The sequence below is a fragment of the Wyeomyia smithii genome, chromosome 2, assembly GCF_029784165.1.
Source record: "Wyeomyia smithii strain HCP4-BCI-WySm-NY-G18 chromosome 2, ASM2978416v1, whole genome shotgun sequence".
NCBI classification, from domain to species: domain Eukaryota; kingdom Metazoa; phylum Arthropoda; class Insecta; order Diptera; family Culicidae; genus Wyeomyia; species Wyeomyia smithii.
In genome coordinates, this window is record NC_073695.1 from 174514998 (window position 1) to 174540118 (window position 25121).

General features: G+C 41.7%; 1 protein-coding gene across 2 annotated transcripts in view; it reads left to right on the forward strand.

Moving 5' to 3' along the window:
* LOC129721307 (neuropeptide CCHamide-1 receptor-like) overlaps positions 1–25121 on the forward strand; it is a 177003-nt gene that overhangs the window by 113631 nt on the left and 38251 nt on the right. Inside the window, exons 3-5 of one of the 2 annotated variants that reach the window (XM_055673741.1) lie at positions 7049–7275; positions 7328–7443; positions 8733–8948. In XM_055673741.1, the coding sequence (XP_055529716.1) occupies positions 7049–7275; positions 7328–7443; positions 8733–8948 (559 nt within the window). The remainder of the gene's footprint in view (positions 1–7048; positions 7276–7327; positions 7444–8732; positions 8949–25121) is intronic. The other variant, XM_055673742.1, reaches the window with a different exon arrangement.

The window sequence follows — 25121 nt, forward strand, 5'->3', positions numbered from 1 at the left end:
TTGGGCATGGTTCGATTTTGGCAACGGAAAAAATTCTGACGTGTTTTTAAAATGGAACGGGTAACATACATTTATTATTAATTTTCAGTACTCTATTTTAGAAGAAAAAATTATCTCTTTAATAATGATTAATATCTTTTATTATACTTTACTTTTTACTTTTTTGGCTAACGGACCGTTCACCGGTCTAGGGCCGAACGAATTAGAGATGTCCAGCTTCTTCTGTCTTGGGCAGCCGTTCTTCAGTCTCCCCGTACACCAGCAGATCGTGCATCTTCTTCCACCGCGCACATCCACCGCGTGCGAGGCCTACCACGGAGTCGGCGGCCTCTTCCTGGTTCTCTACTGAAGATAGTTTTGGCGGCTCTCTCGTCAGGCATCCTGGCTACGTGTCCAGCCCACTGAAGCCTGCCCCGCTGTATTACCTTCACTATATCAGCATGTTTGTATACCTGGTACAACTCGTGATTCATGCGTCTGCGCCACACTCCACCTTCCAATTTACCGCCAAGTATCGATCGCAGAACTTTACGCTCAAAAACTCCGAGCACTCGTCGATCAGCTTCCTTCAGCGTCCATGCTTCATGTCCGTAAAGGGCCACCGGGAGTATCAGCGTCCTATACAGCGCTAGTTTTGTGCGAGTTTGCAAACTACGGGACCTTAGCTGGTTACGCAGTCCGTAGAAAGCCCTGTTCGCAGCTGCGGCTCATATCGTTGTCACATGTCACAAGCGTATCAAGATAAACGAATTCGTCGACCACTTCAAATCGTCCCCCATCTATTCCCACCTCAGCACCAACACCACGGGGACTCCCACGCTCTCTGCCAGCTACCATGTACTTCGTTTTGGCAGAGTTAATGACAAGTCCCAATCTCGCTGCTTCTCTCTCAAATGGTACGAAAGCCTCCTCCACGGCCTTACGGTTGATATCGATGATATCGACGTCGTCCGCAAAACCAAGAAGCATGTGAGATATCGTGATAATCGTACCGTTTCTTTCGACGTTTGCTCTTCGTACTGCACCCTCAAGAGCGATGTTAAACAGTAGGTTGGAGAGCGCATCCCCCTGCTTCAGTCCATCCAACGTTACGAACGCGGCTTATGTCTCGCCAGCTATCCGCACGCACGATTTGGATCCCTCCAGTGTCATACGACTCAGCTTTATTAGTTTCGTAGCGAAACCGTGTTCCAGCATGATCTGCCACAGCTCATTTCTTTTCACTGAGTCGTATGCCGCCCTGAAGTCCACAAACAGATGGTGAGTCGATAAGTTGTACTCCCGGAAATTATCGAGGATCTGTCGCAGGGTGAAAATTTGATCCGTCGTGGAACGCCCTTGTCGAAAACCAGCCTGGTATTCGCCAACAAAGGATTCCGTTAGCGGTCTCAATCTAAAGAACAGGATACGGGAGAGCACTTTATATGCGGAGTTGAGCAACGTTATCCCTCGATAGTTGCCACAATCTAATCGATGGCCCTTCTTATAGATAGGGCATATGAGGCCTTCCAACCAGTCGTTCGGCATTTGTTCGTCCGCCCAGATTTTTAGTATTATCTGGTGGATCGCATAGTACAGCCGCTCGCTTCCCGCTTTTAGAAGTTCGGCCGGGATACCGTCCTTCTCAGTAGCTTTGCCGTTTTTCAGCTCACTAATCGCCTTTTTCACCTCCTCCTGTGTCGGTGGCTCCACAGCTTGTTCGTCACTCATAATCGTCATCCTGTTCCTGCTCTGCTTATCCGGCTCCCCACCGTTCAATAGCGCCTGAAAATTCTCCTTCCACCTGGCTGCAATCGTCGGTTTATCAGTAAGCAGGTTGCCGTCCTTGTCATTACACATGACCGGCACAGGGAAATTCCTGCTTCTGACTCTGTTGACAGTTCTATAGAATCTCCGCACGTCGTTTTCAGCATAGCTGTCCTCTGCGCTGGCGAGCACCTGCTCCTCGTACTCGCGCTTCTTCCGACGGTGAGTTCTATTTCCGGCAGCTCTTGCCGCCCTGTACCTCTCTCTGTTCTGACGCGTAGCCGGAGTGAGCATGCGGCTCCTGGCACGGTTCTTCTCATCTGTCTCTCTCTGGCACTCAGCATCGAACCAGCCGTTAGGCTGTCTTCCACGCGTCGTACCTACCACCTCTCTCGCAGTCGTTTTGATGTGATCTTTTATTATAATACAGTCAATTTTCTTCAATACACGAAGAGCCAAATTGAGTACGATTTAGTAAAAATTGAACTTCCTTCTATAGTTATTTGTCTTGTAAAAGATGGCTCACTCAAGTGGCAAAGATGTCACATAAATAAATTTACCACCGCGGGATGCAACTAGGATTGTCATATTGAACTAAACTCATTCAGCTAGCAAAATGTAATCATCAGTACAGCTCGTTTAATTACCTTTTCAAAGATCTGTACGGAGCATTTTGGTTCTCTTTTGTCTTTTAAACACTCTTCATTTAGTTATTTTAATAAATCTGAGAAAAACAGAGTGTAGAGTTCGAAAATAAACAACGTATTTTATAGACCGTTCCGATAATTATAAATACACTTACGATCAACCGTCATTTCCAATAACGTGCAGTATTCAACCAAACGTTGGCTGCGTCCTGTTGTTTACATCCAAAAGAAACAGATGCTGTCATTTTTTTCTAACATTTAGTGCGAAATTTTGAAAATGCGTGGCCTTTCTCCCGAGCAAAGAAAGCGAATTGTGCTCAAATGGGGCACCGTGAGTGGTCTTTCTATAAGAAAATTAGCCAGAGAAGAAGGTATAAGTGTCGGAGCAGTTCAAACCGCATTGCGGAAGTATTGTGAAGAGTGCACATTTACTGATGCCCCAAGACGTGGTAGAAAACCCGGGCCTGTTGATCCCACAATGGACAAAAAGGTTAAGGAATACTACAAGCGGCATCCTTCAGTATCAGTACGAGATGTGGCGAGAAAGCTTGGAACCTCGGCGAGTAACGTTATGCGTGCCAAGGGAAGAATGGGTCTGCAGACCCGTCGGAAGCAGAAGCAGCCAAAACGAAATCCAAAACAAGCTGAATCTGTGAAACCGAGAGCTCGGAAGCTTTATGACAAACTTCTGACCAAAAAAATTGGGTGTGTTATCATGGATGAAGAAACCTACATAAAACTGGACTATAAGACTCTGCCAGGACCGCAATTTTATACATCACCGATGGGAAAGGATGTCCCTGGACCAGTGAAAGCCATTTACACCGAAAAATTCGGCAAGAAGGTAATGGTTTGGCAGGCCATTTGTGAATATGGGAAAATATCTCGTCCATTCATTACGAATGACACAATGAATGGTAAAATTTACGTGAAAAAGTGTTTGCAGAAAAGGTTGTTACCCATGTAGTCGGAGAACACACTGTGCAAAAGCTTATGAGTAGTGTTAAGAGAAAAGTTAGAGAACTCGCGTATCCTACGAAAAATAATCCCAACTTGAATTGAAACTGGAAAGAAAACACTTATTATCTATATTTCAGAATAAAATGACCCGAAAAACCCTGTATTTTTTGTTTTATTCAAGAAAGAAGATGTATTTATAATTTTCGGAACAGTCTATATCTGTACAATGCATCAAATTTATATACTCTGCTATCTGCCACTACCGACACTTACAGAATTTTGTTGTGCCCGGTGGTGCGGTGTATTTTGCGGCACCCGAATAATCATATTGAATACTGATCTTTGCTACTATACAAACAAGAAGAAGAAGAAGAAGACAATTTAAACGGCAATTCGATTGTGTTCCAGATCGCAAAAGGACACCTACGCGTTAACCCAACACGCGTCACTGTGCGTCGACAGCAGCAATGTAGTCTTTAGCTGCACACAAATTAATATCGACTTCTTCTGCACTGACAGATGACGAGTGACCAGCGCTCTATTCATACATTGCTCGGTGCAGTACTGTCGCCTTTACCAGCATGTTTTCCTTGAAGACATAAGTTTTAATAACATTTTAACAGCAGAACGTAGAACTGTCTGATAGTGAAGGTAGTTACGAACTTTTCGAAAAAGCTTCACCTTCAAGACATCAAATCAGTGTAGGCTCATGGAAGCAATCATTAGTTGACCTATTGGGACGGGGAGATTCTTTCAATTTTTTTTACCACTGCTATACAGTATATCATAGCAAGCAGTTGGTGTCTACGCATGAAGTTTGTGCTAGGCGTGCTCGCATGTAATTGGTACATTGTTCGTGAAAATTTGACCTTGACACTTTTATAAAATTTTTACTGTTTAACAATGAAATGATAACGGTAACTGAATGATCACTAAATTGTCCATCATTTTATCAATCTAACGACGTATTGATAATTGTGATCCATCTTGTGGTTACATCAGTATTACCGTTTGAAATCTTTCATTCCAAAGTTACACCTTGGTTTTAGTTTCCGCAGAATGTATCTCAATTTAGTGCGGTTAGACGAAAAAACGTTTTGCTCAGAAAATTACACTCTTTTAGCTGATATATAAAAATCAGAAATCCATGAATAACTAAACAACCCAATTCTTCTTCAGGACCGCTAAAAAAATTACAGATATTTACTGCCTCAAATTGTTGTATTGCGCGATATCTCGCTCTATATTAGAGTACTGCTCGGTTGTGGACAATGACGTGAAAAGAAAAGAGTCAGTTCAACGGCGCTCTTTGAGATTTGCTCTTTAAAAACTACCATGGACGGATCGCTTCCGTCTACTAACGTTTGTAGCCTCTGCCAGTCCGTAGAGACACGACCAGGGCATTGTTTAGCACAGACCTTTTGCAAGGCCGCATAGACTGCCCCGCTCTCCTGGAACAAGTGAATATAAACATGCAACCTCGCGCCCATCGAAACAATTCGATACCACGACTGCCTGCTCAACGACCTAACTACAGCATTTTTGGCGCAATATTTGATCTCCAATGACTATTCAACAGACTGTCCGCTCTATTTAATTTTAATTTATCTCGGATACTTCTTCGTCGGCGATATAATTTTTTTTAAGATCTGACTAGTTCAAATGTAATACTGTTGTATTTCTGTTTCGTTGTATGTATCGACTCTTCAAAGATATTTCTGTTAATAGTTTTAAATTACACCATTGGGGCACCTGCTTGCCTGTTGGTAAATAGACCGAATAAATAGATAAACAAATAGTTCAGCTGAATTAAAAATTGTTGTTTAAAATCGTTGCCCTATGGAAGTGCTCTACTGAGAACTGGTTCATGAACTCTATCTGCAAATTTTTTTGGGGGTAATTCTGAGCCCCGAGAGCATGGCAAATATAATCTGAAAAGTCTTAGTAATGTCACGAAAATAACACAGACCGTAAGTCTTGCTTAAGCTTAGCTTACTCTATTAATCTATTAGAAGTAATTGATTTCATTAAGTCTAGCATCCTTGATTGACACTTGTATTGTCATCAAGCTGGTTGAATAGTAATTCGGAGTTAGACATATCAGAGCAGTTGGAATCAATCGATGCCGGTGTTGTTAATTGGATTTCTCAGTTGTAACTGCGATAGCCAACAGGGACAATATCGTGAAATACCTGTTACCGAAGAAATAGACCTCCGATTCGTCCTGGGCTCAGTTCCAGCAAATGTCGTTTGTGGAATATTTATCATATCGAATTTTAATGATTGAAGAAATAATAAAATGCTGGTTTTTGTTTTAAAATGCGGAATTGATGCGAAACTCGAAAATTATCTGCTGAACTTTCCCAATTATACATTAACTACCTAAAAGATATCAAAGTGAGTAGAACTTTGAAAAATACTCTCACAGTTGGGTCAGAATTCGTGAAACGGATCACTAAAAATCGCGATGTCTAATTTTTTTCAAATAAGTATTAAAAACTTCAAGAGTTTCTCTCGGGAAGTTGATTTTCCTATTTTCATTGAATTTGAGTAAATTTACAATTTGTTATTGTCATTTGAAATTTAGGTTAAAAATTGTTTTTAAATAGACAGCTTTAAAAATATTGCATCGAATTTGATGAAATTTTCACAGCGAACGAAAATATTTTTTTGGAGAAAAAAATATTTTTTCAATAGTAACTATTTGAAACAATATGTTGAAAATCTATGTTCTGGAGCACTGAAAGCCCCATATCTTTTGATCAAAAAATATCACCACCGCAAAATTTTCAGGGCAGTTTCGAAATTTCGTCAAAAATACTAGTGATTTTTTTCAAAATTTTTCAGTGCCCCAGAACATAGATTTTCAACATATTGTTTTAAATTGTTACTATTGAAAAAATATTTTTTTCTCCAAAAAAATTATTTTCGTAAACTACAACTTAGGATGCATCTGCTGTAAAAATTTCATCAAATTCGATGCAATATTTTTAAAGCTATGTCTGTTTAAAAACAATTTTGACCTAAATTTCAAATGACAATAACAACTTGTAAACTTACTCAAATTCAATAAAAATTGGGAAACCAACTTCCCGAGTGAAACTCTTGAAGTTTTTAATACTTATTTGAAAAAATTAGACATCGCGATTTTTAGTGATCCGTTTCACGAATTCTGACCCAGTTTTTTTTCATTAATGATTCCGTCTTTTCGCTGTTAATGACACAATCTAACCATAAGTCTGTCAAAGGCCAACCGCAGCGGTGAAAATAACGTCAATGTGACGAACATAACTCAGTTAAATGATGCGTAAACCACAGCCCCCACATACTGGGCGACTGCTAATCACTGCCACAGAATGAAGGCAATACGTACATTGTCCGTGCTGCCCTCACAATCTGGCACAAAACAGAATTACGTCGCACGTTTGCTTATCCCAATGCTACTAACTGTGATCATTTGGGCAATTATCAGATAAACAAGTTAGCTTTTGCCTTTACCATGGCACACACAATCGCTGGCAGGTGGATGCAATTGTATAGCAAAATCCTGGCGCCGTCAGTCTAGCACAGTGAACTGGTTTATGCTCGAGGCGTTTATCCACCAACAGATTGAAATCGCCAGCAACTATAAATTAATTCTGCTGATTTTCCAACTCACTATCTTTGTCTTTGTTTTTGTTACTGTGTCTTTGCAGCTATATATTGTCGTTAGCGTTGGCCGATCTGCTGCTCATCGTAACTACGGTTCCGTTTACGTCAATTCTCTATACACTGGATTCATGGCCCTGGGGTAGCCTACTCTGCACTTCATCCGAGTTCATCAAAGACGTCTCGATCGGGGTGTCAGTATTCACACTCACTGCACTGTCCGGAGACCGCTTTTTCGCCATCGTTGATCCTCTGCGGAAATTTCACGCCCATGGTTTGTCATTTGCCGACTGGCCATTGTTTGTTACATAACGTATTCAAGACAGATATGTTTCTAGGTGGCGGACGAAAGGCGACGCGGATGACCATCACCATTGCAGTGCTGATATGGGTACTGGCAATTGTGTTTGCCCTGCCAGCCATAGTCGGGACGCACATCCGGGTAAGAGGATCCTATTTGATTGCATGACAGCCAGCAATGGAAGAACCACGATTCTCATTGGTACCGTAAACTGGGGTGACTTTGATCACCGGGGTGACTTTGATCACTGTACCTCTTTTTTGAAAATGTGGTAAAAAAGCGCTCGTAGTGCTTGGGATTTGTCGTAATCTTCACTGATTGTGTGGATATATGTCTGCATTGCTACTATTGATGCATTTCCTGCTATTTAAAGAGTGTTCTTCATGCTAAAATATTGATTGAAAATAAAGTGTATTTTTGGCGATTTTTGTTACATACAAACAATCGGTTCAAGCAGATTCAAAACAACAAGTTGCAATACGTAAAGTTTTTTTATTTTGTTCCCAGATTAGTTCTCAAGAGGAACAAATATTATAACAATGCATTTCATTTTTTTTTTGCAAGGCAATGTTGAGTTCCAATAATCTCCACAGCGTATTACATATTTCTTCTTAACAAAAACCCAAGAAGTGAAGTAACATGCAAATTTGGACATTTGCATAAATCATATTCCACGTGGACTAGTTTTTGATGGTTTTAGACCCCACCTTCTCTGAGTGGATAATCATTCATATATATTCTAAAAATTTTATATGAATCTTGGACATTCGACAACATAAACTGTTCACGTAGAATGTGAATGGCCCCCAAATTGCCTCCCATGTTTATAAACTCGTTTAAGTCGTTTGAGGCGGTTTAATTTAGTGAAAGCATCAAAGTGTTACTCCAAATTCATCTAAATAATGAAGTGATCAAAGTCACCCGGAATGATGAATGGTGTAAAATTTTTAGAGCATGTTTAGAAACAGCAAAATTGTTGCTAAACCTTTTAAGTAAAGACTGAATGTTTCTCAATGTACCTATTTTAAAAATATCAAACAATATTGTTTTCAGTATATTATGTAAATATTTAAGATACAATCAAAAAAGTGATCAAAGTTACCCCAGTTTACGGTACCGTACGTCGGAGTAACTATGAAATCTTCTTCTCCTCTGCAAGCAAAGCGCTCGTAGCTACCAATTTTCAGAGTTATGTGACAGTTGCAATCAAATTGGAATCGAATTTTTAATTGATGATTGGAAGTCCGAATATCGGCAACGTTATCGCGGCGTACGGTACCGTGACGAACAGCTCGGCTGTAGCGAAAATAAATTCACTGTTAGCCATCGAGTAATAGTAAATCCATCACGTCCACTGCTTATCACTTCATTTTGTTTCCTTTTCACTGTACCGTTGAACCAATTCACTGCAATTTTAACTTCATCGGCAGACCGAGAAAGTGAACAAGGATGTCAGCATCGACTTTTGCTACCCATTTCCGGGCGAATGGGGTCCGGAGTATGCCCGTGGCATAGTGCTGTGCAAATTCCTGGCCTACTATGCGGTGCCGCTGTGCATTATAGCGTTGTTCTACGTTCTGATAGCGCGACATTTGATCCACAGTGCGAAGCATGTCCCCGGCGAGACGCAGGGAACCGTACGACAGGTATGCATCCGCTACACTTGCATGTAATTCATCTGTACTACGACTGCGATATTGGTCATGGGGGGTTACAGCCGGAATAAAACCGAACATTATGCTCACTATTACCCAAGCTATAAAAGAGCTTTAATAGCTTGGATAATAGAATTTATGTTAACCGATATTTCCGTTACACGGTGTCCAATAAATTACTATACGATTCGGTATTCACGGATCTTTAAAATTTCGCTTATGCTGTGGTTTGGCTACTTATATTTTGATTTGTTTGATAATTATTATTTTGGTTATAGCGTGCAAAGTACAGATAAGTGATTTTTTCTTAAAAGGACAATTTTAAAATTTTTAATGCATGCTTTCAAGTTTCGCACATGTTTTTTACGGTGCATATTTTTTACAAGGTATCATCAGTTCCCCACAATTCATTCTCAGATAGTTTTTCTGTTCAAACAGAATACTAACGCCCTTTTTAGAGAATTACTTTGAGTCCTAAAAATTCATCCATCTGTGACAAATACTCAGTTTGCTAAGCCAAATCGACGTGTGCAAAGTTTCATTCGAATCAAAAATGGTTCAAATTGAACGATATAGGTCATTTGACGTGGATCTACTATATTTTATTTTATTTTAGTTTTTCCTCTAGCTTACATCTACCCATTACTCTATTAATCCAATATCCATTATTACTTGGGTAACACAAGTCCAAGTACTCATAGCAAAACCCTGAACCTCAACCGCAACACCACAACAAATAATGAGAATACGTATAAACATATAATAAATTAATAATGAAAGCTGCAACCGACAGTCAAGGTTGACTGGTGAAAGAAAAACACCGTCGATTACGTGTACGTATGTCAAATGGCCGGAAATAGAATAAAAGCCACCATCAGTCGCCTCCGAAAGGCAAAGTACCATTTTTCAACTTCAGAACAAGCCACGACGTAAGAGGATTATTGTTTTTTTTTATTTTTTATCAAAATTGTTTTATTTCATCTGTTCCGGCAGTATGAGGCCCTGCAACCCAGTGTTTCAACGTCGGCAGGCGGTGCATACATTTTTTTACTTTTTTGTGTTACCCATTTTGATACATTCCAGGCTACGCTGTGCATCGTTTCAAGTAGGGTCGGTTATGTGTAGAGTAGAAGTTTTGCAAGTGATAAAATACTTGTTTGCCTTGCAGAACAGTTAACATATGCTTTGAGCCTTTTAAAACTTAGATTTGTTTTTCCGACAGCTTTTCTGAGCTTTTGCTTGGCGAAATGAAGTTTCAAACCAAAAAATTTCGTAGAGTATCTGCATTTTCGATTCAATGAAAAAAACTTCCTCAATTTTCTCGCTTTTTAAAAGCGCTCCACTGAACAAAAGATCTGAGGTTTTTGCTATGAGGTTTAAGATAGCTTGCAATAGCAACCGAACAGACATTATTTTTAAACCATAATCCGCCGTAACAAAAGCCCGCATCTTATGATCCAGACGTCTTCACGAGGTTTGTTTGTCATCTCAGAAAATCTGCTGTGCAAGTGGCAAGCTTATATCCATACAAAGCAAATCAAACCACTAGTATATATAGAACTCAGAATGAGACTTGAAAAGAGACTTATTAGCGCTACACTACGCGAAATAAAAATAGCTCCAGTATTTTTTTCCTTGATGACAGATGAATGGTTGACTGGCGTCCTTATATTTTCCCATAACTTGTACTCAATTTGAATAACAGATAAATGTAGAGTGAAACAAATTTGCTTTATACTTAATTTATCTCAGCAAACTTCCCAACAGCTGATCGAGCTCGACAGCAAATGTCAGCAATATATTCCTACGAACATTCAGCAAATATATCGATCTACTGTTAACCACCAGGTATACATTCTGTGCCGAACACGCATCAGCATCGGTTGTGTTTCGAATTCGCTCCGATAAAATTCAAAACGTGTGCACAAGTGCTGGCATTCTTTGACCGGGCCCGGTGTCTTTTGTTTAGATTGCTGTTTCGCATTCAAGGTCAAGTGCCTTTGTGTAACTGTGTCGCTTTGTAGCTGCCTGCTGTCGAACGATTTGGTGGTGAGTGCAGTGTACTCCTGTGGACGTTTATCCAACACGAAGGAGAGAAGGGAAGGAAGGTACGTGCTTCTTGTCTGTCCCATCGGCGCGCTAGTTTTAGCGCGATGGATGTAGATCCCCCACCTCCCGCACCTCCATCCTCGAATCCCCCCGACCCTGTCCCTCCTGCTCCTCCTTCTACTGTTAATTCTTCAGCTTCCTCACGTGTCAGGTTGTATCCAGACGGATCGACGCTTCCAGTGGCAGTTTACCTCAGGCCTAAAGCAGGGCCGAAATCGAAATCATTGAATATATTACAGATTTCGAAAGACCTGACGTCACACTATAAAGCTGTGATTGAAATTTCTAAAATCAGGCCGAACAAGCTCCGTGTCGTGGTCAATGACCTTAAAGAGGCCAACGATATAGCTTGCTCCGAGCTCTTTACACGGGAATACCGTGTCTATGTACCCGCTAGAGATGTGGAGATCGACGGTGTCGTGACCGATTCGAGTCTTTCCGTGGAGTGTATATTGAAAAGTGCTAAAGGGTGCTTCAAGAACAGCACATGTCCCGATGCGAAGGTGCTCGACTGCAAGCAATTGCGGTCGGTATCGCTCGTCGGTGACAAAAAAGTTTACACTCCGTCAGACTCGTTTCGAGCTACGTTCGCCGGGTCTGCACTACCAAGCCACATCTCCACCGGGTTCGTCTCCCTGTGAGGCTCTACGTGCCCCGCGTCATGAACTGCCTGAATTGCAAGCAGTTAGGCCATACAGCCGCCTACTGCTGCAATAAGGCACGTTGTGGCAAGTGTGGGGAGTCTCATGCGGAAGATTCTTGCAGTGTTAACGCTGAAAAGTGTATTCACTGCGGGGAAAATCTGCATGAGCTCTCGACATGCGCGGTGTACATGCAGCGCAGAGATAAAATAAAACGGTCTCTCAAAGAGCGTTCAAAGCGTTCCTACGCTGACATGCTGAAGAAGACCGTTACCACTTCTCCCGTTACTTCGAACCCCTTCGATCTGTTGTCCTCTGATGAAACCGATTCTGACGATTCACCAGCGGGAACATCCTATGCCAATCCTGGTGAGTCTAGAAAGAGGAAAAATATTTCCTCTCCTAAACTTCCCCGAAAAGGTCCAAAGATTTCCAAAGTGAAATGAATGGTACAAACAAACCTAAAAGTGCAGCGGAAAAACCGAAGCAAACTCCTCCTGGGCTTGCAAATTTAAAGTCCCAGAAGGAGTTCCCAGCACTTCCTGGAACATCTAAAACCCCAGTTGTTCCTTTTGCACATCCAGTGGAAAAATCAAATGCTGGACTGGTGAAATTTTCTGACATTGTGGACTGGATTTTCGAAACTTTCAATGTACCCGATCCAATAAAAGTTTTTCTTATAGCATTCCTCCCAACAGGTTAGAACATTTTTGAAGCAGTTGACTGCTCAATGGCCCCTCCTTGCAGCGATCGTATCCTTCGATGCCTAATTCATCTGCGTATATGAAGGATTCTATCTCTGTCTTACAGTGGAATTGTAGAAGTATTTTACCAAAAATTGATTCGTTTAAAGTTTTGATAAATAAAAACAAATGCGATGCATGTGAAACTTGGCTTACTTCAAATATTGATCTCAACTTCCATGATTTCAATATTATTCGCCTTGATCGAGACACCCCATATGGAGGTGTACTTTTAGGGATTAAAAAGTGCTATTCTTTCTATCGTATTAACCTCCCCTCGATTCCAGGCATCGAAGTTGTCGCATGTCAAATGACAATACAAGGTAAAGAGCTTTGTATTGCCTCAATATATATTCCTCCCAGAGCACAGATTGGGCAACGGCTGCTCCTTGATTTAATAGAACTTCTTCCCTCGCCACGTTTGAATTTGGGAGACTTCAACTCTCATGGTGTGGCTTGGGGTTCCCCTTACAATGATAACCGCTTCTCTTTAATCTATAACCTTTGCGATGACTTCGACATGACTATTTTAAACAACGGTGAAATGACACGTATCCCGAAACCTCCAGCGCGCCCAAGCGCTTTGGATCTATCCTTATGTTCGACGTCGCTACGATTGGATTGCACATGGAAGGTAATCCTCGATCCTCACGATAGCGACCATTTGCCTATTCTTATTTCAATTACTAACGGATAAACTCGCATGCGACCAATTGACATTCCGTATGACCTCACACGGAATGCCGATTGAAAGTTATACGAGGAAATGATTTCAAAGGCGGTCGAGTCGATTCAACATCATCCACCACTTGAAGAATACAACCTCCTCGCGGGCTTGATTCTCGATGCCGCGTTGCAAGCCCAAACGAAGAAATATCCCGGCGTAACGATCAAATAACGGCCTCAAACTCCGTGGTGGGACAAAGAGTGCTCCGATGTCTACACGCAAAGATCCGACGCGTTCTTGGCCTTCCAGAAGGGAGGTATACCCGACGACTATATACGGTATTCGGAGCTTGATACTAAGCTTAAAAGCTTGGCTAAAGCAAAGAAACGCGGATATTGGCGTCGGTTCGTGAACGAGACGTCGAGGGAGACATCGATGAGCACTCTTTGGAACACAGCCCGAAGAATGCGGAATCGCGTAACGGTCAACGAAAGCGAGGAGTCTTCAAGTCGGTGGATATTTGATTTTGCCAGGAAAGTATGTCCGGACTCTGTTCCTGAGCAAAATATTGTTCGCGATGCGTCTCCGGGCTACGACGCGATAGAATCACCTTTTACGATGGCAGAATTTTCAGTTGCCCTCCTGTCCTGTAACAATAACGCGCCTGGGTTAGATAGAATCAAATTCAACTTGTTGAAGAATCTACCCGGCAATGCCAAGAGGCGCTTGTTGAACTTGTTCAATAAGTTCCTGGAGCAAAACATTGTACCGCAGGATTGGAGGCAAGTGAAGGTGATCGCCATCCAAAAACCAGGGAAACCAGCTTCTGATCACAACTCTTATAGGCCGATTGCAATGCTATCCTGTATCCGGAAATTGATGGAAAAAATGATACTCCGTCGTTTAGACCACTGGGTCGAATCAAATGGTCTACTATCAGATACTCAATTTGGCTTCCGCCGTGCCAAAGGGACGAATGATTGTCTTGCGTTGCTTTCAACAGATATTCAGCTGGCGTATGCTCGCAAAGAACAAATGGCGTGTGCGTTCTTGGACATTAAGGGGGCTTTTGATTCCGTTTCTATTGACATTCTTTCGGGTAAACTTCACCGACAAGGATTTTCTCCAATTTTGAACAATTTTTTGCACAATTTGTTGTCCGAAAAGCACATGCATTTTACGCACGGCGATTTGGCAACTTTTCGAATTAGCTACATGGGTCTTCCCCAGGGCTCATGTTTAAGCCCCCTTCTTTACAATTTTTATGTAAATGACATCAACGAATGTCTGGCAAATTCATGCATGATAAGACAACTTGCAGACGACAGTGTAATCTCTGTTACAGAAGCCAAAGCTGCCGATTTGCAAGGACCATTGCAAGATACCTTGGACAATTTGTCTGCTTGAGCTTTACAGCTGGGTATCGAATTCTCTCCGGAGAAGACTGAGATAGTGGTTTTTTCTAGGAAGCATGAACCTGCTCAGCTTCAAACACAATTAATGGGTACAACGATTTCTCAGGTTTTGGTACACAAATATCTTGGTGTCTGGTTCGACTCTAAAGGCACCTGAGGTTGTCACGTGAGGTATCTGATGAAAAAATGTCAACAAAGAGTGAATTTTCTTCGTACAATAACCGGACAATGGTGGGGAGCCCACCCAGGAGACCTTATAAGGCTTTACCAAACAACGATATTGTCTGTTATTGAATACGGGTGTTACTGCTTCCGCTCCGCAGCAAACACACATTTGATCAAACTGGAGCGAATACAATATCGTTGTTTGCGTATCGCCTTAGGTTGCATGCAGTCGACCCAGTCTTAGCTGGAGTACTACCAGAAAAACCGCTTCTGGAGTCTGTCTTCTCGTATTCTCATCAAATGTGAGGTCTTGAACCGTCCCGTGATTGAAAATTTTGAAAGGTTAATCGAACTCAATTCTCAAACCCGTTTTATGACATTGTATTTCAATCACATGTCCCAAAATATTAACCCTTCTTCGAATATTCCAAATCGTGTCGACTTATTAAATACTTCTGATTCTACTGTGTTTTTCGATACATCCATGATAGAAGAAACTCGTGGAATCCCGGATCATTTACGCGTGCAGCAGATCCCCAAAATTTTTTTCAATAAATATCGAAATATCAACTGCGACAATATGTTCTACACTGACGGATCACTTCTCGATGGGTCCACTGGCTTCGGTATCTTCAATAACAATTTAACCGACTCCCATAAGCTCGATAATCCTGCTCCTGTTTACGTCGCAGAATTAGCTGCAATTCAGTACACCCTAGGGATTATCGAAAAAATGCCCACGGACCATTATTTCATCTTTACGGACAGTCTCAGTTCCATTGAGGTTCTCCGATCGATGAAAGATGTTAAGCACTCTCCGTATTTCCTGGGGAAAATACGGGAAAACCTGAGTGCTTTATCCGAAAAATCTTCTCAGATTACCTTAGTGTGGGTCCCTTCTCACTGCTCGATACCGGGTAATGAGAAAGCGGACTCTTTGGCTAAGGTGGGCGCAACAAACGGTGATATTTATGAAAGACCAATTGCCTTCAATGAATTTTTCTCATTTGTACGTCAGAATTCGATCATCTGTTGGCAAAATTCTTGGACCAGAGGGGAACTGGGAAGGTGGTTACATTCCATTATACCCAAGGTATCGACGAATCCGTGGTTCAAGGGGTTGGATGTAGGTCGAGATTTCATTTGCGTGATGTCTCGGCTTATGTCCAATCACTATAGATTTGATGCGCATCTCCGTCTTATTGAGCTCGGGGAAAGTGGTATCTGTGCCTGTGGTGAAGGTTATCACGACATAGAGCTCGTTGTTTGGTCATGCCCTGTACACCGTGACGCCAGGTCGAAATTAGTAGCTTCCCTTGAGGCCGGAGGTAGACGGCCAGCTATACCTGTTCGTGATGTCTTGGCGAGCCGTGACATACCCTACATGACCCTTATATACGTTTTCCTAAAATCCATCCATGCCCCAGTCTAGTCCCGTTCCCCTCCGTCTACACCCAACAAAACGACAAGAACACGTTTGAACCTTAAGCACAGATTTTGGAATGAGCAACTGCACCCCACTCGAATTCGCCACCCGAGGCCTTCAGTGATATCTTGGCTCAGCGGCACATACCTTATGGCCACTTGAACACTAGCGAACAACAACAACGAACCATAACCAGCAACTAGACCCCGCACAATACCTCCAGGACCCGAGGATACAAGCCCCTGCCCCAGCTCATGACATCGGCCATTCGAAGAGCACCAGACGACCACTCAACAACAAAAAACTGATTGAAAAATTCATGCTAGTTTTAAGTTAGACTTAATTTCAGCTCGTAGTCGGTAGCGAGGATAAAAAATTTGCTTTTAGTTTTTAAGTCACCAGATATAATTGGCGCCGTTAAACATTGAATTGTATTTGTGCCGTGTCAAATAAATGATATATGAGGAAAAAAAACCACCATGTATTGATATTTCGTTTAAAGAATTTGTTGAAAATTCTGCCGAAAATTTGTAGAGCATTTCGCTAAATTTATCAGCTGTTGAGCAATAAAACCTAAGTGTGCTGTGCAATAATTATTCTTTGAACAACACTAGAATTCTACATTTTTCTCCAAAGTCAAACTTAATTTTTCAAACTTGATCATGTAGAATTGGTTAATAACGAGGGAAAACTGATCACTCAAGAACTGCGATATCTTTATTAGCAAAACATTGTTTAGCCTGTTTTGAGCTGTGGTTTGCATTATCTTATAGGCAAATTAAGTCTGGACCTAACAATGCCAATCGCAAAATAATCAAATTTATCTTCAGCATGTATTCGTAGTCTCCAGCTTCATTGTTATTGTAGACTATGTTAACCGAAGTTTATCTCAAAAGGAAAAGCCTTCCTAGCATATCACCAAATATCTTATAATACCGATATAGACCACTCTCTTACTTACTTACTTTCCTGGTGAAACATCCCTCTGGATTTCACCTGCGTCACAGCGTTACACCAACGCATTCGGTCCATGGCAGCTTGTCTCCAGTTCCTTGAGCGTCATACAGTTCTGAGATCTTGCTACACTTGATCCAACCATCTTGCTCGTTCCGCGTCTCCACGCATTGTACCGGCCGGATTCGAGACGAACACCATTTTTGCAGGATTGTTATCCGGCATTCATACAACATGTCCCGCCCGTTGTACCCTTTCAGCTTTAGCGACTTTCTGGATACTGGCTGCGCCGTAGAGTTGCGTCAGCTCGTGGTTCATTCTTCGCCCCCATACACCTACTTCACATACTCCGCCAAAGATGGTCCTAAGCACACGTCGTACGAAAACAGCTAGTGCTTACAAGTCCTCCTCAAGCATTGTCCATGTCTCGTGCCCGTGGAGAACTACCGGTCTTATGAACGTCTTATACATGGTGCACTTAGTACGGGGGCGAAGTTTGCCAGACCTTAACGTCTTGTAGAATCGGTAGTAAGCATGACTTCCAGCTACAATGCGGATTTCTCTGCTGTAGTTATTGTCTGATGTTACTAATGATCCGAGGTACACAAATTCACCACCAACCACCTTGAAATTATCGCGCTCGGTTCCCCCTGATAGTAGATACTGGCAAGGATGTAAATTATTATTAACGATCATTTTTTTCGGAAGCCGATAGCTCATTTGATAAGCACATTTTTGAACAACTTTGTATGACGAACTTAAAGTCCTCAAATAGTACTACAACTTTCTCGAAAAGATTATTGGTCGTACTCAAACACCGGAGCCGTGAGAGCAGATTCAAGAAAATTATCGCGATAATTATCGCAATAATTTGCCAGAATGTCCTCTCACAGCTCCGGTGTTTGAGTACGAGCAACCCCCACCCGAATTCTTCACTTAGGGGCCGTTCAATAATTACGTAAGCATATTTTTCCACTTTTTATACGTAATTATTGAACGGCCCCTTATGTCGTTCTCGTTTTTACGGTGTAGCTACTCCGCGGACTACACTTTGTCCTACAGGGTGACAAAAAAGTCCGGTCACACAGGAAAATCTCAATATTTCAAAGAATAAGAAGAAAATCTGAATCTGGCTTTCATAGCTTTATTCAGTAACTCATAAAGATACTTCACAGACGATATCTCGGAATTACACCACCTTTCTCTGATCGAACCAGCTTCAGACGTCTCGGAAAGTCGTCGCAAGCGGCGCGCATGTCCTCCATCGGCATCTCGTCCCAGATTTTCGTGATAACTCGCTCGAATTGCTCCAAATTTGTTATTTTATAGTCGTTAAGCTTCGACATCATGTATCCCCACACGAAATAATCCAGTGGATTCAGATCCGGAGACGACGGAGGCCATTCATTCTTCGAAATGAAATCGGTCAAGTTTTCCTCACACCACGCCTGAACAACCTTTGCGATGTGGGATGGGGCGTCATCTTGTTGGAAGCAGTAGTAATCGTCTTCAAACAATAGTTCAGCTTGAGGCAGAACATTTTTAGTCAAAACCGTGTCCAGGTAGTGCGCTGCGTTGATTTTGACCCCTTTATCGATAAAAATAAGAGGCAGTTTACCTCTCTTGCAAATGGCTCCCCAATTCATCACTGACGTCTTATTTTGGAACCGGGAAACGTTCAGCTTGGCCGCAGGATGGCACCAGAGAGGTTGCAACGTGTAGGCTACAGGCGACCCAAAAAAGTGTGACCGGACTTTTTTGTCACCGTGTAGAGCTGTTTTTTTTTTCATTTTCCGGACTATCACGGACTACCCTTTTTCTGTTCCGGACAGTTCGAGAAAGAAACAGAGTGCAGTTTCGAAGACACCAACACATTCACACGTATGTGTCAAAAAAAAATGTGTCAAAATCGGTTTGCTTCGATTGTCGTTCTCCGCGTGTCAAACATCAGGTTGGATATTATTTATTTATTTTATCATTTTTCAGTAAATTGGCAAATTTTTCGTACAGTAGCACAAACGCGGTTAAAAGACAATGGCGATAATGATCTAAACAAAAGTGACAAGTGCATTGATTTAATCAAATAAAACATTTCCGAACATACGTTTTGTAGAAAACGGTTCATTAAGTGAAGTTATGTTACCAACGTCATTTTGTTGTAGAAACAGCGATTTTTATTTCACTGTTTCTACAACCGATTGACGTACATCCATCGTAGTATTCGACAAGTCGCTCAACATTTTTTTTCATAATCAGGCAAAATATCGCGATTCAAGAATATTTTATAGGGAATGAATTTACCCGGACGAACACATACGATTCGCAAAGATTCTCTAGGATTCCTCACATTGGATTCGTGAGCGTCCTTGTAAAGGATTCCTGAAAAAAAAATCCTCAGGAATGCCCTGTATATGGCTCTAGGATTCTTGAATAAGAATCGTGAGTGGGAATCCTCCGGATCGTGCTTGCGATTCCTTTCACGATTCCGTCACCGTGTTAATCGGTATCCTGGGGATTCTTACTCAGGATTCTCTGCGTGTTAGTTAGGGTGGTTTGGAATATAATAGCATTCGTGGCCTCTGCCATCTTACATCTGCACTTCTTCCGTACAAAAATCAAGTGCGCTTTAGTTGTCCACGAGCATGGACCAAGCTTCGTGGCCTTAGAGGGCTACAGTATGATCAAAGTTTTGTAGATAGTCAACTGCGTTCCGCGGCGAGTTTTATTCAAGCAGTGCGTCCTCCGGAGTCCAAAGAAGGCACGATTTTCCGCCATAGGACCTCGACGAATTTTTCTGTTAATGTCGTTCTCGGTAATCACCAGTTAGCCTGGGTGCACGCACTTGCCAACTGCCTCAATTTCATCCCCGCTAAGATGAATCCGTGGTCGTTGATTAATACGGTCTTCTCTGGGGTCAATTGCAGGCTTCTGTTTATCATCCCGTTTAAGGAAATATCCATATTGAGCGGTATTCGATAATTTTGGAATACTTTCCAGAGAGCAGAAGTCGTCTTGGATTTCAAAAAGGCTTAATTTCTGGCCTCTGGGTATTATTCTGATTCTGGAAATTCTCAAATTGAATGGTATTTGGCCATTTTGGTCTGTTCTTAAGAAACCAGAATTTGCCATCTTAGAATTCAAAACAGTCTCTAGGGGCAATTCTTGGCTCCTAGGCATCATTTCGATCATTTCAAGCTATTTTCAGGAAATATTGTTTCAAATATGTGTTTTACTTGGACGGAACCCTTCTCTTGCAGAGAAGAGAGAGGTGTCGTACCACCATACAAATATTTCCTGCTCCTATAAGCATCTACATGCCAAATTTGGTTTATTTGCGAGTCTTTGAATGCAATAAGAGCATCACAAACGTAGTTGGGTTGGATTTACGTCACGTTGAGTAGAAATGTCGGTCACGCCATTGCGTTTTCGTGAATTATTGACGCGATTTTTTGCACTTTTGATAAAATTTCGGTGCCTATAGGTCCGGTTTGGTGTGTTCTATCGTTTAATCTCAAACAACACAAATCGGCCACTTTGGCGCTTACGTCAGTATGCGAGATTACGGCAGAGCGGTGCTTCTAAAAAGTTTTATACATCCATTAAATCCGGTTTTTTCGGAGATATGTTCCGGAACTGAGGATGTTCATGAATATTTGATAATATTATTGGTATAAACACAATTGATACCTCATATGAGTACTTCCGAAAACGGGATGATGTCCAGAGACTTGCAAACGACCTTATTGGCCATGTCGGTCACGTCATTGCGTTTTCGTGAATTATTGACACTATTTTTTGCACTTTTGATAAAATTTCGGTGCCTATAGGTCCGGTTTGGTGTGTTCTATCGTTTAATCTCAAAAAACACAAATCGGCCACTTTGGCGCTTACGTCAGTCTGCGAGATTACGGCAGAGCGGTGCTTCTAAAAAGTTTTATACATCCATGAAATCCGTTTTTTTTTCGGAGATATGTTCCGGAACTGAGGATGTTCATGAATATTTGATAATATTATTGGTATAAACACAATTGATACCTCATATGAGTACTTCCGAAAACGGGATGATGTCCAGAGACTTGCAAACGACCTTATTGGCCATTTTAAATATCAAAATGACGACTTCCGCTCTCTGGAATTAAATCAAAATTGGCCGAATACCATCGAATATGAGTATTTCCGGAATTGGGATTAGGCCTAGATACTCGAAATCAACTCCAGACGCCATTTTGAAATTCAAGATGACGACCTCCGATTTTCAGAGAATCAAAATGATGTCCAGAAACCTAAAAACGACCCCGGGCTTCCGGTTACTGGAAAACAGTCCTTTCAGTTTGCAGGTATCTGGACATCATTTCGATTTCAAAAATACTCATATAAGGTTTATCTGGTCAATTTAGGTTGTTTTCCAGAAATCGGAAGTCACCATCAGGAATTTCCAAATGGAGTCTGAAGTTGATTTTCGGTTTCTGGGCATCATCTCGATTCCGGTAATATCCATATTCGAATATATTCGGTTAATTTTGGGTCTTTTCCAGATACCGGAAGTTGCCATTTTCGAATTGAAAATGGCCTCTGTGGTCGTTCTAAGGTCTCCGGACATTGTCCCGATTCTGAAACTACTCATATGAGGTGGTTTTAGGTCAGTTTTAGCTATTTTCTGGAAACCGGACGGCTTAAATTTCAAAATGGCATCTGGAGTTGATTTCTGGCATCTGGGCATCATCCCGATTCCCGAAATACCCATGTTCGATAATATTTGGTCAATTTTGGTTCTCTTCCAGAAACCGAAAGTCGTCATTTTGGAAATAAAAATGGCCTCTTGGTTCGTTTTAACGTCTCCGGACATCGTCCCGATTCTGAAACTACTCATATGAGATGGTTTTTGGTCAATTCCAGCTATTTTCCGGAAACCGAAAGTCACCATCTTGAAATCCAAAATAGCGTCTGAAGTTGGTTTCCAGTCTTTAGGCAGGATCGCGCAAAATAAATACTTAACTAGGCAGGATTGTGGGGCAGCAGTTTTCGGTTGCCGTGGTCAGAGACATCAATTACTCACGCAAAAGTTGGATTGTGCGTATCCAGATCATTTGAAAGAGAAATTAGCGCATTTGCTGATTAAATTTGGAACCAGTACAACGCATGTGTGTTGAGCATAACGCCTTTGATGCTCTAGCACATTTTGAATGTATTACGCAGCTCCAAATCACTACACTTATAAAGTTGGAAAGCTGAAAAGAAAGCTGGCATCGTTAAAACAATGCAACCAGGAATCAATACCGATAAGTTGGGTAGGGTAGAGCGGGGCTAGTTGGTTACGGGGTAAGTTGGTCAATGTGGATATCTTCAAATCTATGCATCAAAAAATCGAGTTATATGGGTGATATGAAGCAGATAGCCAAAGAAACTAAATAACAAAATGAAGTGCAGTTTTTGTTAAGACGTATGATAAATACAGCTTGGTGCCGAATTGGCTATCAATTCTACTCGGTTTCCAAGTTGAAACTTTTCGTCTTAATATAGCTAGCCACATTGAAATATATCCGGTTCAACGCATAATAAAAGCCCTTTCGGCTAGTTTTAAGCTGTGTAAAGCACACTTTCGCCAAAACTTTATTTTCACATATTTTTAGTAATTTTCATATTTAATACATGAGGGGCTAGTTGGTCACATAATAGCGGGGCTGGTTGGTCATATTCACATCATCAATGAAAAGGAATAACAAAGTATATCCAATTTTAGGCACGGTTTATTCTGTGCTGCATACCAAAACCAAGCGAGGACAGCATGTGCTCTGTTTTGCAAAACCATTTATTTGAAACTAAAATCAATTTGGTAATTGTTACAGCAGTTACCATCTTCATTTCTATGAATGTGTTACTAAATTTCCACACTAAAAATGCCGAATCATTGCTTAAAATAATTATAACGCACATCGGCAAACACCTCTTACCTATCGAAAATTTCGACATACTTTGGAGCGAACGCCAGCTGTCAACAAAGATAAACAAGCTATAGTGTTAAGTGTTGTGTGAATTCGGTTCAGGTTCTTAGTTTATTCCGTGTTTTCATTAATTTAGTGTCCAACCAAGCCATCATTATGGTCTCAAAGTGAGGTCTCGTCAGGTAAGAGAAAGTGATACGGTTTTTTTCCTGCAGTTTTGAGTAACTTTCCTCTTCAGGATTTCGGAATGCGAACGTATAAACGAAAAACCGGTAGAGGTTTGACTTCCGTTGAGACCGTACAGGATGCCGCAAATGCAGTGATGGTGGATAGTAAAAGTGTTTCCTTGGTTGTAAAAGAACACAACGTCAAGCGAACGACCTTGTTAAGATACATCAAACGATTAAAGTTGCACAAAGATGGAACTTCGAGTGAGCTTCCGGATGTTGGCTATAAAATGCCAAGAAAGGTGTTCTCCAGTCTCCAAGAAAGTGCTTTGCGGGATCATTTGTTACAGACGGCTGCAATCTTCTACAGATGCTCTCCTAAAGATGTCCGTCGGTTCGCATACGAATGTGTCTCGAAGTTCGGAATCAAAATGCTTACTGCGTGGGAGAGAGATCAAATGGCCGGGAAAGATTGGCTCACTAATTTCTTAAAGAGGAATCCTGAGCTGTCTATTAGGAAACCGGAAGCAACCAGTCTTGGTCGAACAACGTCATTCAACTTGGAGAATGCTTAAGGATACTTCGAAAAATTGTCTACTGTGATGGAAAAACACAACTTCACGGTATCGCGTATCTGGAATATCGACGAAACGGGGGTTCCAACCGTACTGAAACCGCAATAAATAGTGGCAGCTAAGGGAAAGCGGAGCGTTGGTGCTATTACTTCGGCTGAACGTGGAATCAACACAACGATCATTGCTGCTGTTTTTGCAGGAGGTAATTCGATCGCCCCCATGTTTGGTTTTCCACGGAAGCGTTTCAAGGATCATTTTCTGAATGGCGGACCTCCCGATTGCATTGGAGCAGGTAATGCTAGTGGTTGGGTGACAGATGCAGAATTTCACATATTCCTGGAACACTTCGTGAAGCACGTGAAACCAACTTGCGACTAACCCGTATTACTCATTTAAGACAACCATTCATCGCATCTAAGTATTAAAGCATTGGAGTTGGCCAAACGGAGCGGCATTATAATGTTAACATTTCCTCCGCATTGTAGCCACAGCATGCAACCGTTAGATGTTTCAGTGTTCGGTCCGTTTAAAAAGTACCTCACATCTGCTCAGAGCTCGTGGATGAGGAATAATCCTGGGAAAACAATATCAATTTATGATATTCCGAGAATGGTTACAACTGGCTGGCCACTGGCTGCTACGCCGTCAAATATCATGAGCGGATTTCAAAAATGTGGCATTTCCCAATTGAATCCAAGTATCTTCACGGCGGAAGATTTCGGACCATCATATGTGACTGACAGACCATTTCTTAAGCAGGAATTAGCAGAGACAACTATGATCTGGGAGAGCACTTTAAAGACTGCGTTGAGAATCGTGATCGCTGGCTAGTACCTACATTCCAACCTTCCGCCCTTCTTTTATATTCCGCATATTACTCCTTCCCTCCACTCCTCCGGTAGCTGTTCTGTATTCCAGATCCTGACAATCAGCTAATGCGAACAGGAAGCCAACCTATCCGGGCCCAGCTTGATAACCTCCACTGCGATGCCATCGTTTCCAGCTGATTTATTATTCTTGAGCTAGTTGATAGCATCCTTAACTTCACTTATCGTGAGGGGCGGTATATCTTCCTCACTCGCTGTTCTGACGAAGTAATTCAACCGTCTTGGTCCTCTGCCTTAGCGCCATTCAGGTGTTCATTGTAGTGCTGCTTCCACCTGTCGAGCATTCTCGTTCATCCATCAAGATCCATTTATACCGACAATTTTCAGCTCGCGGCACAAAACTTACGCGGGATGCGTTTAGCTTTTTGTAAAATATTGATGCTTCTTGAGAACGATTTCCTCCATTTCCTCACACTGTAGCTCTTCCAGGCGGCGCTTTTTGTCCCGGATGGGTCTGTTGTCCTCGTTTCTAT